We start from the raw sequence: 21170 nt of genomic DNA, 5'->3' as shown, positions 1-21170 counted from the left end.
GCTCGCACCCGGGTCGATGTTTAGGCCCTGGGCACGCGCAAGCCCCGGAGTGAGAGAGAAATTCTCTCGCTCCGGAACTCACTACAAAAGGGGCGGCTGTCGATGTTGATCAACAGCTCAGCCCATTTTGTAGGCGTGGCGGGGGGGTGGTTTCACAAACGGAGGCGTTCCTTAAGGAACGCCTGCTGTTTTGTGGGCGGCCACACTGACATCAGCAGTGATGTCAGTGGGGAGCTTCCTGCTCGATCAGAGCAGGAAGCTCCCTGGGGCTTGCGGTTGCCGAGACCCAACCTTAGGGTCTCGTCGCAAGCCCCGATGGTCACGATAGTCTTGACCATCGTGATCATCAACCTGGTCGGTCGCTAAAGCTGTGGGTGGTAACCTACAGCTTAGCTAGCGACCAGGAGGCCACACTTAAAAATACAAGCGCCCGCCCTCATTCAGAACGAGCGCTCGCTTCTTGTGAGCGCCTCTGAATGAGGGCCAGAGTCTCTCTGCATGTGTGGGAGGTCTGATGGGCATATGCACCATTTACATTTTTTTCCAGTGAATGGATAGGTAGGGGCCCCAGTGCATTGCTTTGCCCAGGGTCCACATTGCTGTTAAGACAACCCTGGCGCAACTTGTAGCACAGACTATAGATGTATGTGCACACAATTGTATGGGAACAACTGGAAAGGGCATGTCAGAGATTGGAGACAGTACAGGAAGATAGGTATTAGGTTGAAGGGGGATATATATTTTATTACCACAGGGAGGAACAGACGTGTCTTTTTGTGGTCTGGGAACATCATATAATTCTGAATCAGAACTTGGGTCACTTTCATTGCCTTTATGGAAATGTAAAAGAAACCATTAATATCACATGAAACAATATGTAAATGTATTTAGAAGTACTTATTTGTCTAGATATAGCACAATTTAAAAACCTTGAGGTGTAGAACTCAATTTAATAAAGTGAAAGAAGAGTCAGCCTCTATGCTGAAGACAGCTATCGGTGCATACTGAGAAAGACATAGGGCCTGATTCAGACCCGGCCGCTAAGCCGCAGACGCACACTATGGCCGATAGTCGCCCGGCTGCACATGCGCCAATATGCACATGCTTGAGACACTCACCGCGCTCGGGAATTATACGCTTGTAGTACACAGACTGGACGCTACTATGAGTGACAGTGCTGTTTGTGGGTGGTAACGGGAAGGCTGTGAACGGGGGAGTGGTGCTGCGAACGCAGGCGAGTCTGGGCATCTAAGCAGCATTTTATGAGTGTGCATAATTAGCATGGAAGCGTCATTGTACACGTCACTTGGTTGTATTTCAGCCTGCAGTGATCGCAGTGCTTGTGGTGGGATAGGGTAGACCTCGAGGGCTGCGAGCAGCTCCGATGGCTCTCGATGTTACTGATTAATCATATACTTCCTGGAGATGATTTGTGCTAAGAAAGAAAAGTGGGCGTCTTTATACCGACGTGCGCTCACTCTGCCATCACTCTCTAAGACATAGAGGGCGACCTTAAGCCTGGCTGTGCGATCGTACAATTTGCATACCCTGCCCTTGATGGCAGCGAAAGTGCGCTGCTTTGCATCCGGGTCTGAATCGCCCCCATAGTGCTTTTTCACTTGATCTGACTGATGTTTTCTAAACGTACATTGAAAATGTATATGATATTTCTTTTGTAAGAAGTATCATATGCATTGCCAAGGTAATAGGCATGTATACAAAATTAAAATCCTAAAACATGACATGGAACTTGCTGGATTCACTGCCATATGCACACAGGGCCTGATTCAGAGATGTCGCTAATGCAATCGCAACTGTATTCTTTCACAGATCGCAATTGCTAAAATATGCTAATGCCTTCCAAAGCACAGCCAAGCATAGGGATGCCCACTGCTGCCTTCTCATATCCGTGCGACGATGTAAAACAGTGGTAACATCGATGCAGATTGGGCAGCCATGCAGCATATGCGGCAAGTATGACCTGCCATAAACACTGCATCTCTCATGACACGCAGAAAGCTCTCATGCTGCGAAGGAGATTGCAATAGCTTATTTATGCATGCCCATGAAACGGTGTTTAAGTGGTCAGACACACCTGCGTTTGCATAGTCACCCCCCGTTACCTCTCCCAAACACTATCTGTCACTTACTTTGCAAATGGATCCTCTATGTGGTCGTAATCGCATAACAATTACTGAGCGTGCACAGTGTGGCTTACACGCGCACATTGGGCCTGATTCAGAGTTGGGAATAGAGTAAGATATAGCAAGTAAGTGTTCACCTGGACAAACCATGTTGCAAGGGGTGCAAATACATACATTTTTTTTGCATGCAGGGTACATACTGGCTGCTTTTGCATGTAGCTCACAGATGCTGGAAAGCTTTATTTTTACACTGCAATGTAGATGTCAGTTTGGACACACCCCTCCCAAATCTAAATCTCTCTGTGCACATGTTACATCTGTCCCACCTGCAGTGCAGCATGGTTTTACCAAGGTGCACAGTTACTGGCTCTTTCTTATTCTATTCCAAAATTTGAATCAGGCCCATTATGCGGTATGTTGTCAGAAGTTGCTTCCTTAGTACATTTACTCTAAAATGTGCCCCAATAGTGGGAAAGATTACCTCTAAAGACTTCATCTTAAGGTGCCTGTGAGGTGAATTTATTGTTACTGGATTTTTTTTAAGTCGCAAACATATTTATAAAACAATATTGATATATTTTAGTGGGAAAAAAATATTCTTAGGGGGTGTCTAGTTGCACATAGGTTCCTATTGTAACATTTCCCCCACCCTGCCCCATAGGAATAGATTACACAGTGGTAATAGATCCCACAGTAGCAGTTTCTACCTCCCTCTAGTGGTAATCGACTCCCAGTGGCAGTACCTACCATCTCCCCCCGGTGGTAATAGATCCCCCAGTGGCAGTACCCCCCATCTGTCCTGAGTGGTAATAAATTCCCCAGTGGCATTACCCCAACCACCACCACCATGTCCAAAGGTCCCCATTGAAGAATACCCCCCCCTCCCCAAGGCCCACACACCTCTTATCAAAACCCTGCGCATGTCTTAGATGAAAGCTGAGGGTTTAGTAGGATGTAGGAGGAAGTCAGAGGTTAGAGAAGTTACTGAGAATAGGAGAAGACTGTTACTAGCTTATCTGTCAGAAAGCAGAGAGAATGGAGACTTGAACAGATGATTAGTTGGATCAGTAGAAGGGCTTTGAAGACATATACAGATGTGTCCACATGCATCTAGCCTCCTTGCGCATTAAACAGCCATTCTAACTCGGTAGCACCAATCGTCTTTTTGTGCAACTTTTTCCCTTAAAATGTGTCTTATTTGTAAAGTGATGCGTATAGGACACACAAGCAGCTTCTGCTGATTAAAATTATATGTGGCATGCTTATATTCTGTGTGCGACTGCGGTTAGATCTGCATGCAAAAAATATGCTACAGTGTCAGAGGCTGTGAAGCTGTAACGTAGCATGTCACATGCAGATACAGATGCAGTCGCACACAGAATATAGGCATGCCACAGATCACTTTAATCAGCATAAGCTGCTTGTGCGTCCTATTCGCATTGCTTTGCAAATAAGACATATTTTCATTGGAAAAGTAGCACAAAAGATGCTTAGCGTCACATGTCGCTCACGCGTTATGTGTAGCGCAACTTGTATCGCACGGAGGATAGATGTATGTGCACACAATTGTATGGGAACAACTGGAAAGGGCATGTCAGAGATTGGAGACAGTACAGGGAGATAGGTATTATTAGGTTGAAGGGGGATATATATTTTATTACCACAGGGAGGAACAGACGTGTCTTTTTGTGGTCTGGGTACATCATATAATTCTGAATCAGAACTTGGGTCACTTTCATTGCCTTTGTGGAGATTTAAAAGAAACCATTAATATCACATGAAACAATATGTAAACGTCTTTAGAAGTACTTATTTGTCTAGATATAGCACAATTTAAAAACTTTGAAGTGTAGAACTCAATTTAATAAAGTGAAAGTAGAGTCAGCCTCTATGCTGAGGACAGCTAGCGGTGCATACTGAGAAAGACGTAGTGCTTTTTCGTTTGATCTGACTGTTTTCTAAGCGTACGTTGCAATGTATATGATATTTCTTTTGTAAGAAGTATCATATGCATTGCCAAGGTAATAGGCAATGCATGTATACAAAATGAAAATCCTAAAACCGTTATAACATGGAACTTGCTGGATTCACTGCCATATACACACAAGGCCTGATTCAGAGATTGACGGTAATGCAATCGCAACTGCATTCTTTCCGGATCGCAGTTGGTAAAATATGCTAATGCCTCCCAAAGCACAGCCGAGCATAGGGATGCCCACTGATATCCGTGCGCCGATGTACAACAGCGTAAACATCGGTAACTTCGATACAGATTGGGCAGCCATGCAGCACCTGCGGAGTGGATCCTCTGTGCGGGCGTAACTGCAGAACAATTGCTGCAAATGCGCAGTGCTGCTAAGTCTCCGGGGGTGGTGCCTAACCCTATGTCCCCACTTTGGTGCCTAACCTTAAGCCCCCCTCCCCACACCCTAAACTTAGTCCCCCCGGGGGTGCCTAAACCTTTTCCCCCCCTCATGGCTAACAGCTCTCATGTATTATGTTTATTTGTTGGTATCAATAACAGTACGTATAATTGGTATAAGGGTATAGATATGGAGAACTGAAAGAAGTGGGGGGAGAGGGGCAGGAAAGGAGAAAAAAAAAAGGGGGGGGCAAAAATTAATAATCAGGTGGGGAGTGGGTAAATGATGGCATCCTGACTACATCCTGAATAGTTAGCACAAGCAGCTTCTGCTGATTAAAATGATATGCAGCATGTCTATATTCTGCGAGCGACTGCGGGTGTATCTGCATTCGAAACGCTACGTTACAGTGTCAGCGGCTGTAACACTGTAACATAGCATATCGTATGCAGATACACCCGCAGTCGTACACAGAACATAGACATGCTGCATATCATTTAAATCAGCAGAAGCTGTTTGTGCTTAACATTCCCATTGCTGTGCGAATAAGATGCATTTAAAGGTAAAAAGTCGCATGAAAGACAATCTCGGTGCTACAGAGTCACATGGAGCTCCCGCATTATGTGTAGCGCAACTTGTAGCGCATGGAGGATGGATGTATGTGAACACATCTGTATGAAGGAGGGACTGCAGCAGATATCTCCGATACTTGCTGCGATCCCTCCATTCCCCCAGGCAGCCGCATCCCCCATAGGTTTCTATGGGGGATGCGATGCTGTCAGATTTACCAACATCTGGAATGTGATTCATTTTGGATATTGGCCCCAGCAGCTAATGCCATCTGAAGATGGCGTTAGCCCATTGTAGCCAATGGGGTACACATTGCAAAACTTACCAGGAGAAGGTTCTATAGGAACCCTCCCCCAGCAATGGCGGCTGCACATGTGCACACCTGGCACATCGCAGGGATGAGTTTTTGGAGTTCCTGTCCCTGCAAGTGCCGAATGATACATTCCAGCGCTATGTTCGCATCTTGTAATGCAATCATGGGTGGTAATGTCATGCCCAGATTGCATTGCAAACGTGATCATTAATAAATATGTCCCTTAGCCACAGCCATCTGGGAGTCCCCCACATGGTGCCAGCTCCTGTGCCCCCTAGGCTATATGGATATACAGTGCCAGCACAAAGTTATTATTTATTTTTAGTTTTATTTTTATATTTGTGGCTATTTTGAATAAAACCAATCTTGGTAGAACCAAACAGGCCTCTTGTGCATTTAATAATAGAGAGCAAACCCTAAATTAATTGGTACATTTGAATAAAGGAATTGAATACCAGCGCAGTAAATATTTCAATAGGAATATAGTAATCATTTTAAATATGTGATTTATTTTCCTAAACACTTTGTCAGTCCATCCGTCTCAGTGGCAGTTTCAGGACTAGGTTCTGAAATGTGGGTGTGTCATGTGGGTTTCATTACATGAGTTGACAGTGGCTGTGTGGGGACATTCTACAGAACAGGCAGAACTGGAGAGGACAAGTTTCAGAACCCCCAGGCCCTCTTACCAGTGTGGATTTGCTGAACTGCTATGAGGGACTTTGGAACATCACATTCAGAACTATAGGTTGTTTCTGAGGAGAAAAAAGGTTGCCGTGTGGTGACCCTGGAGACTTTTTCCAGGAAATTAAATAATCATATTAATTATGAGGTGATGCAGAAAAAATCAGCTTCGTATATCGTACATATTCTGCAGGCATTTCCAGGACAGGTGCAAAACAGCAGAGGCATGTTTGTTAGGGTGGAATTATTTTATATCGATCCATTTGTCTACTTTATATTTCACTATGTAAGTGCAGCAGTGTATAACACTTTCATGATGTATTACATTAGGAATAAACAGTGATGCTCTACCATTGTGCTGTTTTCTGTTCACATCTGTATCTTTGGAGCCTATTTACCCCTGAAAATCATGTGGAAATCTTCTGAATTAATTTAAGAATTAATGCACAACGCAGTCACCACGCAGCCTACAGGGACATTCTAAATGTCCTATTTGCTAAACTGCAAAAGTTCAAATTTTCAGAGCTTGACTCTGACAGTTAATGTATCTTTAGATGGTGTTAGCACGTTCTTTCCTATGGAATCAGCTCCTGGAGTGCAAAGAGGGTTTAATTTACATCCCTCCCCCTTTTCTGTCGCTCAGAGTGTGCTCAGGCATGAACTAAGGTTGGACATGCACAGGAACACTGCTGGGGACACAGTGGCGTCACTGGGCTTGGTGACAACCAGGGGGCTGCACTCAGTCTGTCACCCCTCCCATGGTTCTTTGCATGTGCACTAGTGAAAGTGACGTTACCTCGTGGCAACTAAGCCATTCCATCTGATGCATGAGATTTTAGGGTGTAGCCTGCACCCCCCTAGCGACACCACTGCTGGGGCAGAACCCAGCAGTGTAAACTTTTGATGCTGTAATTAGCGGCAAAAGCACTGCCTTTAGGCTTCACCAGAACAGCTGCTTACCAGAAGCCAATTTGGAAATCGAATCGGAACATTAGGTTTTAGAGCATTTATCATATTCTTGATAAATAGACTCATTAGAGAGTAATTTACTAAGCACACAATGTGTAGACATCATTTAGGGCCTGATTCTGAGTTGCACGCTATGTCAGGGCACAGTTGAGTGATTTTTTTAAATTTATGTGCATGCGTCCCAATTGTCTTCGAATAGTTTAATAGTAGCAATTTCATTGCACGCACGCAGAAGTGTATTGAAAATGTATTGCGTATTCCTGGGCGGTGACTAAGCTGTCCAGCATTTGTGAGCTAAATGTAAATGCAGGCATTATTTACCACTTACTTGCCAACTTTCTGGCTACCACCTCTGAGGGTGGCGGCCAGTCCGGGAGACTTGCCCTTTCTTGTGGGTGACCAAAAGCACCACCCGCTTTTTGGGAGCCTCCTGGCCATTCCGGGAGAATAGGCAAGTATGATTTACACTGGAAATTAATTTCAATTTTTTATTGCAGCATGGTTTGTCCAAGTGCAAAGTTCCAGTACTTGTTCTTTTTCCTTTGCACCAAATTCAGAAACAGTCCTCAAGTATTTATCTGAATCTCTGGCATCCACACATCCAACTTACTCATTAAACCACCGGGAACAGAAAAAGGCTTCTATCTATCTATTAGTATGAACCTGATCAGTGAGTTATTCACTTTGTCAAGTCTAAGGGCCTGATTCAGACCCGCTCGCGAGTGTTCACCGCTCGCAAGCGGGTCGATGGTGGCCCAGTGCGCATGCGAACGACGGAGCCGGCTCCGTCGTGCGAGTGCACGAGACCCGTATAGCGACGGGCAAGCCATTGCTCCGGGTCTAGTACCAAAGGGGCCGTGCTGTCAATGGTGAGTGACAGCACGCCCCCTTTGGTGGGCGTGCCGGGGGCGTGGCTACCCAGACGGAGGTGTTCACAAGTGATGTCAGTGGGAGTGCTTTCGGCTCTGTTTGAGCCGAAAGCACTCCAGGGCTTGCGGTAAAGAGACCCTACCACAAGGGTCTCGTCGCAAGCCCGATGGTCGCGATGGTCTTGACCATCGCGACCATCTTCCTGCCCGTTCGCTATAGCTGTGGGTGGTCACCCACAGCTATGCGAGCGGGCAGGAGGCCGTTCTAAAAAAAAAATAGCCAGGCCCTGATTCAGAGCGAGCGCTCTGTCAGAGCGTCCGGTTCTGAATCAGAGCCTAAGTACACTCCAGCAGACATAATGATCAGTGCTGCATATACAGTACTTGTGAGACCTGTGTGTTATAGTTATCACCTGCAGGTTCCTCTGGTTCTTGAGGCTGCTCAAAGACATTGTCGTTCATGCTGGAATCTGGGCTTAACCCAACTTGGTCACTGTCACCAGACAGTGGTTCCTCTGGTTCTTGAGGCTTCTCAAAGACATTGTCGTTCATGCTGGAATCTGGGCTTAACCCAACCTGGTCACTGTCACCAGACACTGAATTACCCCGTTCTACTAGCTCTGGGACATCGTACCTTAAATGAGAATGGAAGGAGCTCACTTACTGGTCCAGTATGAGAGATACAGCCCTTAACCTTTGGGATTAGAATAATATTGCATACATTGAAGTTGCAACTCAAATTCATAGTTATGGGTAATCAATAAAAGCATTTTGTTGTTCACAGATAATCTTATTCCAACAGTTTCTGGATTGATATAAAAACAGTGGCGCCCCCATAACCCGGCGCCCTAGGCAGCTGCCTAATGGTAGAGCCAGCCCAGGGTGAGCCGTTACTACAATCCAGCCACAGCAGTATTGTGCATTGATAATCCCTGTGCTGTGGATCAATGTGTTAATTGTATGACTTCTGAATAGAATTGGGGACATCAAATCCTTCAAGCTGACCACATACAATATAATCTGATCCTGTCATGTTTAATAAATTATATTACATATATGTGGATGGCAATACATTTGATGTCTCGAGAAAACTTGTATGTAGTTTAGTCATGCAAGAAAAGTCAGATGATGGCCAACAATTCCGATTGTAACATGTGTGCTATAAAAGAGAATATACAGTATCTAATCATATATATCTAATGATATATTATTATCCATCATTTATATGGCGCTACAAGTGTTCTACACTCCTTACACAGTACATGAGACAGCATAATTAAAACAAGAAAAGACTTACAGTACAGAACATTACAGAATAGTTGGAGTACACGTTAAATAGCATTGCTGCATATAAGTCATAGAAGCGCTGTCCCTGAGTCGCATGCATCTGCAGCTGCTTTCTATACGGCAATGGCAGGCTACTTACTTTCTCATGTTAATGTTAGAATCTGCCTGTATATGCCAAATATCTGTATGTCTGCATATGGAAACCAGTTCCGTCCACTGTTTTTCCCTCTGCAGCCGCAACAATCATCATTAGTATATAAGCTTGAACCCACCCCATGCCAGGAGCAGGAAATCCGTCTGAAACAGGCGTCCAGTTTCCATCCACACGCTATTATCAAGTTTGGAAGCTGACCTACACGCCCACAGCACTCCCATGAGTTGGAACAGTTCCATGCAGTGCCGTCAATACCACTCCTGGTGCAGGCCACGCCCCCACTGTATGACATCACGTGGTGGGGCATGGCTTGCACTCAGTGCAGAGTGCCATTACAGGCACCCTGCTAGCCAGATGCAGGAGCTGTGGGTGAGCGGTGGTGCCCCCCACATAGCGCTGCGCACTGTGCCAGCGCACCGGTCGCACACCCTTAGTTATGGTCCTGGTTCCATGTAATCACATGGTCACTGACCAGAGATGCCCATTTCATTAAAAGTGTGGTCTGACGACAGATAGATCAATCCTTATGCACTAGTTATCTCCATCATTGTTTTTCTTTGGAGCATGCCCAGAATACTGAAATCAGCAAAATCCATGCGCATTTCCACTTGTGAGATCGAGGTGGACCATGAGGAGGTGAACTTGTCTTGAACTCAGTTAATCTGGCTGCTCTGCGGCGGTGGTTGGTGCTGAGCCTGGGGCTGCTGAGTCTGCTCAGTGAGTAGAGGCAGCAAGTGTGTATGGTGAATCAGCTCATCTGTGTATAACCTACCATGCAGTTCCTGAAATGTTTGTTTTATTGCTCTGTTTCTAAGTAATAAAAACAGATGTTTAAAAAAAAAAACTCCAATGTCGTTGAGTATGTGATAAGGACTCTTTTTATCAATCTTTTTATCACTAAAATAATGTGAAAATGGGTGTTTAGTTTCACTGAAATGTATTAATGGGCTTTTGGAGCAGTTTTCGTGAAAAACTACTCCAAGCCTTTTAATTTGCATTTCTTTAGCAAGCAGATCGCATTTCCCATACTTGTAATGGGAAATGTGATCTGCTTGAAATATACTAGGGGGGAATTGTGAAAAAATACTAGGTGGGATCTGGAGATGGCGTTAAGCAGGGCTCCCCGACTCCTGCACTGTTCTGACAGGCAGTGCAGAAACGGGAGTCGTTCCCCTGTGATCAGCTTTGTGGTCTAAATAGACCACAAGCTGATTACTGTAAAAAAAAAAAAAAAAAAGTTAAAAGAAAAATATAGATCAAACACTTACCTGCAGCTGGAGGTCCGCTGATCGGTTAGCTCCCTCCTTTGGTCAGCTGGTCGCCGGGACTCTTGCACTGTGACCCCGGTCAGCTGTACTGCAAATCGGCATCTCAGTTTTACAGCACAGTTGACCGAGGTCAGGTACCAGGAGCCCGGAGACCAGCTGCCTATAGGAGAGAGATCACTGATCACCAATCAGCAGGCAGGTAAGTGCAAGCGGCGGTGGGGCGAGGGGGTGATTGAGGTTGGGTTGGGGTGGTAGGGCTAAACGGCGTCGGCGCATGCGTGGAGGCACTTTCACTGTATTTTTTGCGGTGATAATTCGCAGGGACAGAGGCCCTGATTCAGACCCGCTCGCTCTGAATCAGGGCGTTTTTTTTTTTTCTGGAGCCGGCCTCCGGCCGCTTGCTAAGCTGTGGTTGACCACATACAAGCTTTGCGAGCGGCCATGTGATGGTCGCGACCATCGGGCTTGTGACGAGACCCTTGTGGTAGGGTCTCGTTCCCGCAAGCCCCAGTGAGCTTCCTGCTCTAATAGAGCAGGAAGCTCACTACTGACATCACTCGTGATGTCAGTAGTGCCGCCCCCAAATGGCAGGCGTACCTTCGGGAACGCCACCGTTTGGCCAGCCACCCCCCCTTCCCACCTACAAAACGGGGCAAGCTGTCGGTCAACATCGACAGCCACCCCGTCTTGTAGTGAGTCCCGCAGCGAGTGATTTCTCGTTCGCTGCGGGGCTCGCGCACGCCGCGCGTGCGCACTGCCCGGCAATGGACCCGCTTGCGAGCGCATAGCGCTTGTGAGCGGGTCTGAATCAGGCCCAGAGCTTTCTTACAACCTCTGTCCCTGCCTAAGAATATTGATACATTCTCATGATAGTTCCAAAATTCACAATGCAAATTTAGGTGAAATTATGACACTATAATCCGTATTTGAAATGCGGACTGTAGTAAATAAAGGCCTTAATGTGATTGTGTGTAATGTGAAATATACATGTAATATAAAACATTTAGGGGCCTATTCATTAAACCTAAAAATTCTCTGGAGATAATTAGGTTTAGAACTCGCATGGAGTTCTACCTAATTATAGGTGGAATTCATCATTCCACCTCTCCATAAGTATCTATTCCGAAAAGCTGTCATTTTTGCGATAACAGCTTTTCGGGAAATAGATACTTTTCCCTGCCTACACTACCTTATCGCATCTGGAAACAGTGCTGCGCATGCGCTGTTACATCTGTAAAACCAGCGCATGCGCAGCACTGCCTACAGATGTGTTATGTTTGTGTACCCCCCCCCCGACCCCCCCGACCCCCTCCGCTCACCTCCCCCCCCCCCGACTTACCTGTCCGCGCAGCAGCCTCCGGCTCCATCCTGCTGGTCTGTCATGTGGTTTCCCAGCAGACTTTTTTTTTTTTTTCTAAACTTTCTTGTGCTCTGCTGGGGAGCACACATGTCCGACCAGCCTCCGGAGCCTGAGGACGGAGCAGAGCGCCAGAGGGACTCGTCGGGGGACCTGCACACGCGGATACAGGTAAGTCGATTCTGCTATTCGCCACCTCACAGTGGCGAATAGTAACTGCATCAAATTCCGAAAATTCATAATTTTCGGAATTTGATGAATACCACAGTTTCCACATCCCCATACTAATGTATGGGGAGTATGGAAATTAACGCAGGGGAACTTAGCAAGGAGATATCTGTGATATCTCCTGTGCTAAGTGGCTACATGAATACCAAAATAACGTTATTTAAGGAAAATGTCCTTAAAAACGTTATTTTATTGTTGATGAATAGGCCCCTTAGAGAGAAAATACTCATATTAAAATATGCACCACGAAAAACAAGGAATATATGCAATTAAAAAATAATGTATTTTTTTCCTGGCTTTCGGGGCAATGAATCAATGTGTGTTTTATTTTTTTCCTTTCGGGGTAATTATTGAATAAATGTGTATTTCTTAAAGGGGCCTATCCATTAGCAGATCTTTCTCTATGATGAAAGACAAAAGAATTATCCCTTGAAAATTCCTGGGGCTACAGTGACAGATATCTGCCATGTACCTGACAGATTTTTGCAAACGACGAACGATATTGCATGACATCATTCAGGGAGTGGATTTTCTTTATGTTTCTATTCATTTTCATTGAAAAAATATCGTTCGTCGTTTACCGCTTATAAACTGACAGATATTTCTAATATCTGTCAGCGATAAGCGATAATTGACCAACATGTTGAAGAGACGAAAGACACAATTTGGCAGCCGCGAGAGTGCGCATCTGTCATCGTTCAGGGCCTATCCATGACAGATAAATTGAACATCTGAACGATATATCGTTCATCGTTCAAATTTATCTGCTAATGGATAGGCCCCTTTACTCTGTAGGGACCTATGTGTGAGTTTTTTGTCCTACTGTGTGTTTTTTTCATGTGGGGGCGGTTTATTTATTTTTTAATTCTTGACTCCCTGGTATTTCATTGTTTCTCTTCTGTGGAATAATTTGAATAAAAAATAGGAAATATAGTTGTTTCGGTTAATGGAAGTTAATTATGGATATAGAGGTGGTGGGGGGGCACTCCAACATTTCTTGCACGGAGGGGAGATGAGAAAGTGTCTCGCTGAGGGGTGTTCACATGTAGTTGCACAGCTTTCACTGGCATTCAGTGGGTACATTGCATAAGGTATATAATAAGTGTGCCTGTTAGTTTGGAGGATCCGTAAAATCTTGGTTGGGTATGGATTGCTGGCGGTCGGGATACCGCTGGTCAGAATACCGACACCCATAAGGAAACAAGGTAAGTCTAACCCTACCTCCTACCCTAACCCTCCCTCCCTGGTGCCTAAACCTAACCTCCCCCTCCCCACACCCTAAATCTAACACTCCCTCCTTGGTGCCTAAACCTAACCTCCCCCCCTAGTGCCTAAACCTAACCTCCCTCCCCAGTGCCTAACCCTAACCCTCCCCCTAGTGCCTAACCCTAACCCCGCACCCTAACCCTTCCCTAACTGGCAAAACTTACCTTTGGGATGCCGTCAGTCGAGATACTGGTGCCGGGATCCCGATGTTGTCGGGATTTCGGCGCCGGTATTTAGACTGTTGGCATCCCGCACGCCGTAAAATCCCTATGAGTAATACATTAATGACTTTTGAATACATTTATATAGACTGCCTGCATAGACAACATAACCATAATGTGCATTAAATAACAACTAACATACCATGTGCAAGAGGAGTTGTGTCGTCCAGGTCCTGGAAGCTGCATAGATTTCCACAGGAGTTTTATCCACACTTCTCGCTGTTCTTCTGATGCTGCACTCTACAAATAACACAAAAACATGTTACTCAAATATCTTGACAACCATGTCTAGAGGGACAGGCCTATCCCCAACCCCATGCTCATTCACATACAGAGCCTTATTCAGAAGAACAAGAAGACAGGGTAAGACAAAGGTATCTTATTTGGGGGAAATGAAGTGTGGAGAGGAGATAACAAGGCATATACTGCAGGGGTGGAGGGAACAATATACAAGACACACAGGGCAGGGGTGTGAAGGGGACAATACAAGATATTCAGGGCAGGGGGAGGGGACAAAACAAGACAGTTTTGGTTGACAAATTTTGGAAAGGGTATTTCTGTGAGGCAAGTGCCAGGGAGTGATGGTGGGTGAGGGCTAACGTCAACAAGGGGTGTTTCCCTTTGTTCCTTTGTGTAGTCTTACATTACTCTATTGTTATAAGAGAAGAGGGGTGAGAGACTGTGATGTTTGAAGGTAGGCACTAGCGATGCCCTCCATGGTGCTAGCCACACCCCTCACTACCTGTACAGACCACACCCCCACAGCACTGCTCACGTTCCTCCCACAGCACTAGTCACACCCCCCGCGGATGTAAACAATAAACATTTTTCAAGCACACCTTGTGAGATGGCAAATGGAAGCTGATTGGCTGGCACCTTATCACTTTTCACTCTGTCTCCTAACACTGCTTAGTAAATAGACCCCTTTACTTGTAATGACAGGCAGGACTAGATGGAGCTACAGCTCTAGGCCACCAAATAAAAAAGGCCCATAACCATTACAGTGACAGCATGATGAGGCCATCTTTCTAGAACAATACTGAACTTTGGGCCTGATTCAGAGCCGGACGCTCTTTGAGAGCACTTGCTCTGAATCAGGGCGTCCCTGTTTTTGACCACCCACAGCTTTAGCGTGCGGCCAGGTGATGGTCGCGATGGTCGCGACCATCGGGGCTTGCGATGAGACCCTTGTGGTAGGGTCTCTTTCCCGCAAGCCCCAGTGAGCTTTCGGCTATAATAGAGCTGGAAACTCACCCACTGACATCACTCGTGATGTCAGTGGGGCCGCCCCCAAACGGTAGGTGTTCCTTCGGGAATGCCTCCGTTTGGCCAGCCACCCCCCCTGACCACCTCCAAAACGGGGCAAGCTGTCAATCACAATCGACAGCTGCCCCGCTTTGGTCCAAGACCCGTAGTGAAGGAGCACCCATCGCTGGCTGGGTCTCGCGCATGCGCACGCCGGAGCTGGCTCCGGCGCAGTGGGGGACCATCGACCCGCTTGCGAGTGCTGTGCGCTCGCGAGCGGGTCTGAATCAGGTCCTTTGTCTCCTCACTCTTTTTTATTATAAGGTCTAGGTAAATATTTCTATAACAGAATTCAACTCATAGACTATTGAATTAAATATTGGTAATTGCTGGTTACACAGCACTTACTTGTGTATACATTAGGTACTTCCTGTAATTTAAATAGAAATGACAAAACGGTTTGTTCTCTCATTTAAATTCATCACTGGATTCTTTTTAGACTATATTATACAGGGAACTAATGGTCTTAAACTAATATTGAATTCTAGTAAAATAGGTTATGGCATTGTATCCTTAGTAAATATCTGAGAAAATAACACTGTGACCATTGCAGTGTTGGTGTGGTCACAGACACGTGCACCACCCCCACTATCAGCCCCACTGTCTCCTCCAAATACATAAAAATAGAAAAATTGCATCATTTCGTGAGAAAGCTAGAAATACAATCTTAATACTTATGACTTATGTCAGACTGCATGGACAGCTAGGCCATGATGATGGGCCTATTTTTATGTGGAGGCCTGGAGCTGCAGCTCTATCTGCCCTATTGTTAATCTGGCCCTGCACATAAAGCATGACTGACACAGGACCTTCCAATCAGATCACAGTTTAATCATTTTGTGCTTGAATTTATTTAAAAAAAAAAAAATACCACTAAAATGAATTATCTGATGCCCTTACCAATAATTTTCTTTTTCCGTTTTTCATGACAATCTCAAAAGGGAAATCTTTATCTGTGCTTGTCACACTTCTCACTGACTGGACCTGTGAGAACACAAGAACATTGTTGTTAAATACTGTGCACCTGAGTTTTTGGTTATATAGAGGGCAGAATTTACCATCTGTCTGGATATGACTGGATAATATATGGTCTCAAAATGCATGATTTTAAGTTATTAATGTTAGCTTTAGTCATTGTTTTACGTTTTTATTCTAGTCCTATTTTTTTTTTTACTTCCTCGTTACCAACCACATGTGAAGTGCACGCTTAGGGGTAAATTTACTAAAGTGAGAGTTTTTAGAAGTGAGTTTTAGAAGAGATGTTGCCCATAGCAACCAATCAGATTCTACTTAACATTTAACTAGCACCTTCTAGAAGATAACAGCTAAAATCTGATTGGTTGCTATGGGCAACATCTCTTCTAAAACTCACTTCTAAAAACTCTCACTTTAGTAAATTTACCCCTTATGGCGTGATGCAGAGGTCATACACATGTTCCCACATTGTATATTTGGCTTTATGCTGATTTGTATGAATCTTGCAGTGCACCCGCCACCCTTTATGTGAATGATTGGTTTGGTTACAGTCACCATCATCTGTACAGACTTGCACCAGCTAGGTGCCTAGAAACAGGTGTCTTTACATAATGCCACACACCTTGCATCAACACAAACTCACTGAACTTTGCCTACGTGAGAACGCCCTGTTATAAGCCTCTTCACTTTTAAGCGTGGATGCACTCAAATGCAAACGAGTCTGCATCACCTGTACATGCGTACAATCAATTTCATAGCCTGCAAGGTGCGAAAACAGGCACGATATGCTCTGCCAGGGGGCATACTTTCACCTAGAATCAGCCTATTGATCAAATTTCAAAGAACAAATTATACAAGAAAGAATATCACTGCACACTTATAAAATGCGTAAATCAGTATAACAACAACGTTTATAACCAAGAGTTAACCCCAATAATTTTTTCATTGCAAAAGTATTTCTCCCTCTTCAGTAAGGTAACCTGTTCATGACTCTTCTAGATTTCAGTATCACTCACTCTCAGCTGAATTACACCATGCAGCTAATGTTTTACATCGATTTGTGTAACCACACTGAACTTTAAGTTAAATCTCCTGCCCAATCTAAATGAGTGTGCAATACAGAAAATTCATCAATTATAACGCGCTATAGAACTCGGTAGTGTCGCTATAACAAATCATCCACTAATGTCCTATTATAAACAGAACAGGTATATACAGGGCTGATGAAGAATGTGCAGACATAAAACAGGTGGTAAAGAGGGGTTGTGAGAGTTTAAAATCTAAAGGCAGAGGGTAATGCTGATACAATAAGATATAGAGGGACAGGGTGCTAGCTGGAATTGCTCAAACAGAGAAGTATCAGTTGGGGGTAGGCTAGGCTATAGTGAATTGATGGGATTTGGAAAGAGCATTTGCAAGTTTGAAGGCTGAGGAAAATCTATTTAAGTTGGGTAAGGAGATTCATAAGTGGGGAATATGTGGACATATTATGTCAATGTTTTAAAGGATGAATTAACAAGAAAATGCAAGGATCGGTTTTTGTGGTGTGAGATGGAAAACAGGAGAAAAAAAAGTGACACCAAATCAGTAAGCATGGGGGTGGGGGGTGACTTGGGGGAGAGCGTGATGTCAATGGGAGTGGAAATGAAAAAGGGTTATGGTGGGTACACACTGGGCGATATTACTGAGCGACTGCATGATTATGACATCGTAATCGTGCAATCGCTCAGTAATCGTACACAAATCGTGCACTTTTATGTCGGAAACGACCAGCGATGCGCACTCCCGTTGGTCGTTTCCGACATTGTCCATCGCCTGAACATACAGCACAATCTGACGATAACGACAGATTGGCATGTTCAGGAATGATGGACAGTGCCTGCACTGAACGACTGATCGGTGCAGACACTACAGGGGATCAGGAAACGACGGTACGATTATGATGTCGTATTCGTACTGTCTCTCCTGATCGCCTAGTGTGTACGCACCTTTAGTGACAACAGGAGGAGGGAGGATTATGAACTTAGGGCCTGATTCAGAGCCGGATGCTATTTGCGGATGGTCGTTGTAAAAAAGGGGCCGGATATTTAAATTGAGCGCTCGCTCTTTGCGGTATGTTGACGCCTCTATGTCTGAGCAAGCGTCCGAAAAATGCGCTTACTATTTTGTAAAGATGCCCCTTTGCCGTTCGCATCACACGTCGTCCGGTATTTATTTGATTAATCGGGAACATCGAAAGGCATCTGAACTGCTCGCAGTGCTTGTGGTAGGATTTTCTTACCGCTATCACTGCGAGCAGTTCAGGCTAAAGGACAACCAAGTGACGTGGTTGATGACGCTCCTTTACTAATTATGCACTCCCATTAAACGCCCTTTTGACCGTTTGGCATGCCTGCGTTCGGATCTCCACTCCCCCGTTTTCAAGCACCTTCCCCTGTTACCACCCACAAACGGTACATTCTGTCAATCAAATTAGCAGCCCCTCGCTGTTTTACGAGCGCACGATTTCCAACTGCAATGACTGTTTGGCGCATGCGCATTACGACCAATACGCATGCGCAGTTGTGCGAACATCGCTCAGAGCGAACGAGCGCCTGCTTACAAGTGGCTCTGAATCAGGCCCTTAGTTCTGGACATCTGAAGTAGGGTGGCAAGGGTGCCAATAATTTTTTATCGTTTTCGACTGTCTTGATAAGATTGGCAGAACCTTCTACACATCTGGCGCTGATCACTGACTTGATTATTTTACCTGCTACTTCCACACATGGAGAGCCACATATTAATATTAGGGATTAGCAGGTTCGGATTTCTGAAATCCCCCCCGATCCGAGTCGTATCCGAGTCAGGCTCGACTTTTCCCGCCTGACTCAGAACTGAAATCGAGGCAAAACGTCATCATCCCGCCTTCCGGATCTCGCGGGTTTTGGATTCTATAAAACGTCCCCGCGTCGGCGCCATTTCTCACTCTGGCTGTGGACAGTGAAGAGGGAGGGTGGGAGCTAGGGCTGGCTGGGCTGTGTTGTGCTGCTGTTGTCCATAGGGGCTGGCTGGGCTGTGTTGTGCTGCTGTCATAGGGGCTGGCCGGGCTGTGTTGTGCAGTCAGTTGTCCATAGGGGCTGTGTCCACTCCAAGTCTATAGGGGCTGGCTGGACTGTGTTGTGCAGTGTCCCATAAAGACTGTAGTCCTAGAGGGGTGCTGTAGTGTTGTCCAGGGGGTGATCTGTGCATCAGGGGTGCTCCCCCAAAGTCCACTCCAAAAAAAATAATATTTTTTGTGTTTGTGAATTGTGTGCGCAGTAGCCGCACGTGCATCAACAAAGTAGCGTGCGCCTGTGTCATAAGTAAAGGGCCGGCTGGCTTGACCGTTAAAGGGTGCTGTAACCCCCAAAGTGCACTCCAAACAAAATAAAATATATTTTTTGTGTTTGTGAATTGTGTGCACTGTGGCTGTACGTGCATCAACAAAGTAGCGGCAAGCGTGCGCCTGTGTCATAAGTAAAGGGCCAGCTGGCTCGTCTGTTAAAGGCTGGTGTAACCCTCAAAGTGCATTCCAAACAAGATAAAAAATTATTTTCTGTGTTTGTGAATTGTGTGCACTGTGGCTGCACGTGCATCAACAAAGGAGCAGCGCCAAGCGTGCGCCTGTGTCCCATAAGTAAAGGGCCGGCTGGCTTGTCCGTTATAGGGTGCTGTAACCCCCAAAGTGCACTCCATAAAAAATAAAAATATATATTTTCTTTTGTTTGTGAATTGTGTGCACAGTATTCGCACGTGCATCAACAAAGTAGCATCAAGCGTGCGCCTGTGTCATAAGTAAAGGGCCGGCTGGCTTGACCGTTAAAGGGTGCTGTAACCCCCAAAGTGCACTCCAAACAAAATAAAAAATATTTTCTGTGTTTGTGAATTGTGTGCACTGTGGCTGTACGTGCATCAACAATGTAGCGCCAAGCGTGCACCTGTGTCATAACTAAAGGGCCCGCTGGCTCGTCTGTTAAAGGGTGGTGTAACCCCCAAAGTGCACTACAACAAAAAAAAAGCATTTTCTTCTGTGTTTGTGAATTGTGTGTACTGTACGTGCATCCTCAAAGCAGCAGCGCCAAGCGTGCATCTGTCTGTTAAAGGGTGGTGCAACTCCCAAAGTGCGCTCCATCAAAACTAAAATAATCTTTTTTTCTGTGTTTGTGTGTGAAATGTATGCGCAGTAGCCGCACCTGCATCCTCAAAGCAGCAGCGCCAAGCGTGCGTCTGTCTGTTAAAGGGTGGTGTAACCCCCAAAGAGCACTCCAACAAAAAAAAAACATTTTCTTTTGTGTTTGTGAATTGTGTGCACTGTACGTGCATCCTCAAAGCAGCAGCGCCAAGCGTGCATCTGTCTGTTAAAGGGTGGTGTAACTCCCAAAGTGCGCTCCATCAAAAATAAAATAATCTTTTTTTCTGTGTTTGTGTGTGAAATGTATGTGCAGTAGCTGCACCAGCATCCTCAAAGCAGCAGCACCAAGCGTGTGTCTGTCTGTTAAAGGGTGATGTAACCCCCAAAGTGCAGTCCAACAAAAAAAAAAAATTCTTCTGTTTGTGAATTGTGTGCACTGTACATGCATCCTCAAAGCAGCAGCGCCAAGCATGCGTCTGTCTGTTAAAGGGTGGTGTAACCCCCATAGTGCACTCCAACAAAAAAAAAAACATTTTTTTCTGTGTTTGTGAATTGTGTGCACCGTACGTGCATTCTCAAAGCAGCAGCGCCAAGCATGCATCTGTCTGTTAAAGGGTGGTGTAACCCTCAAAGTGGAGGAAACAAAGTGGATGGAAACAAAAAATAAAAATTTCTTTTTTTTCTGTCTTTGTGAATTGTGTGCACTGTAGCTGCACATGCATCAACAAAGGATTGCGCCAAGCGTGCGCCTGTGTCCCATAAGTAAAGAGCCGGCTGGCTCATTTCTTAAAAGGTGGTGTAACCCACAAAGTGCACTAGTTTCCCACAAAAATAAAAAATTATTTTCTGTGTTTGTGTGCGCCTTAGCCGCACGTATATATCAATATAAAATAAATGGAGGACCAAACTTTCTCTGATAAAAATAAAATAGGGAAAGATCAAGAACCACTTCCTCCTAGTGCTGAAGCTGCTGCCACTAGTCATGGCATAGACGATAACATGCCATCAACGTCGTCTGCCAAGGCCGATGCCCAATGTCATAGCAGAGGG

At 45.3% G+C, this 21170-nt stretch overlaps 1 protein-coding gene across 3 annotated transcripts in view; it reads right to left on the bottom strand.

The window, feature by feature from the left end:
• LOC148542416 (uncharacterized) overlaps window positions 1-21170 on the bottom strand; it is a 54465-nt gene that overhangs the window by 8968 nt on the left and 24327 nt on the right. The window contains exons 4-8 of one of the 3 annotated variants that reach the window (XM_088468571.1): window positions 15896-15979; window positions 13833-13930; window positions 8323-8543; window positions 3806-3886; window positions 750-830 (exon numbers count right to left, since the gene is read on the bottom strand). In XM_088468571.1, the coding sequence (XP_088324697.1) occupies window positions 750-830; window positions 3806-3886; window positions 8323-8543; window positions 13833-13930; window positions 15896-15979 (565 nt within the window). The remainder of the gene's footprint in view (window positions 1-749; window positions 831-3805; window positions 3887-8322; window positions 8544-13832; window positions 13931-15895; window positions 15980-21170) is intronic. The other 2 variants (XM_088468572.1, XM_088468573.1) reach the window with 2 other exon arrangements.

Source organism: Taudactylus pleione, unplaced genomic scaffold (assembly GCF_031769625.1).
Source record: "Taudactylus pleione unplaced genomic scaffold, aTauple2 ptg000012l, whole genome shotgun sequence".
NCBI classification, from domain to species: domain Eukaryota; kingdom Metazoa; phylum Chordata; class Amphibia; order Anura; family Myobatrachidae; genus Taudactylus; species Taudactylus pleione.
Note: the sequence above shows the minus strand (reverse complement) of the source record. Positions and strands in the feature narration are given on the sequence as shown.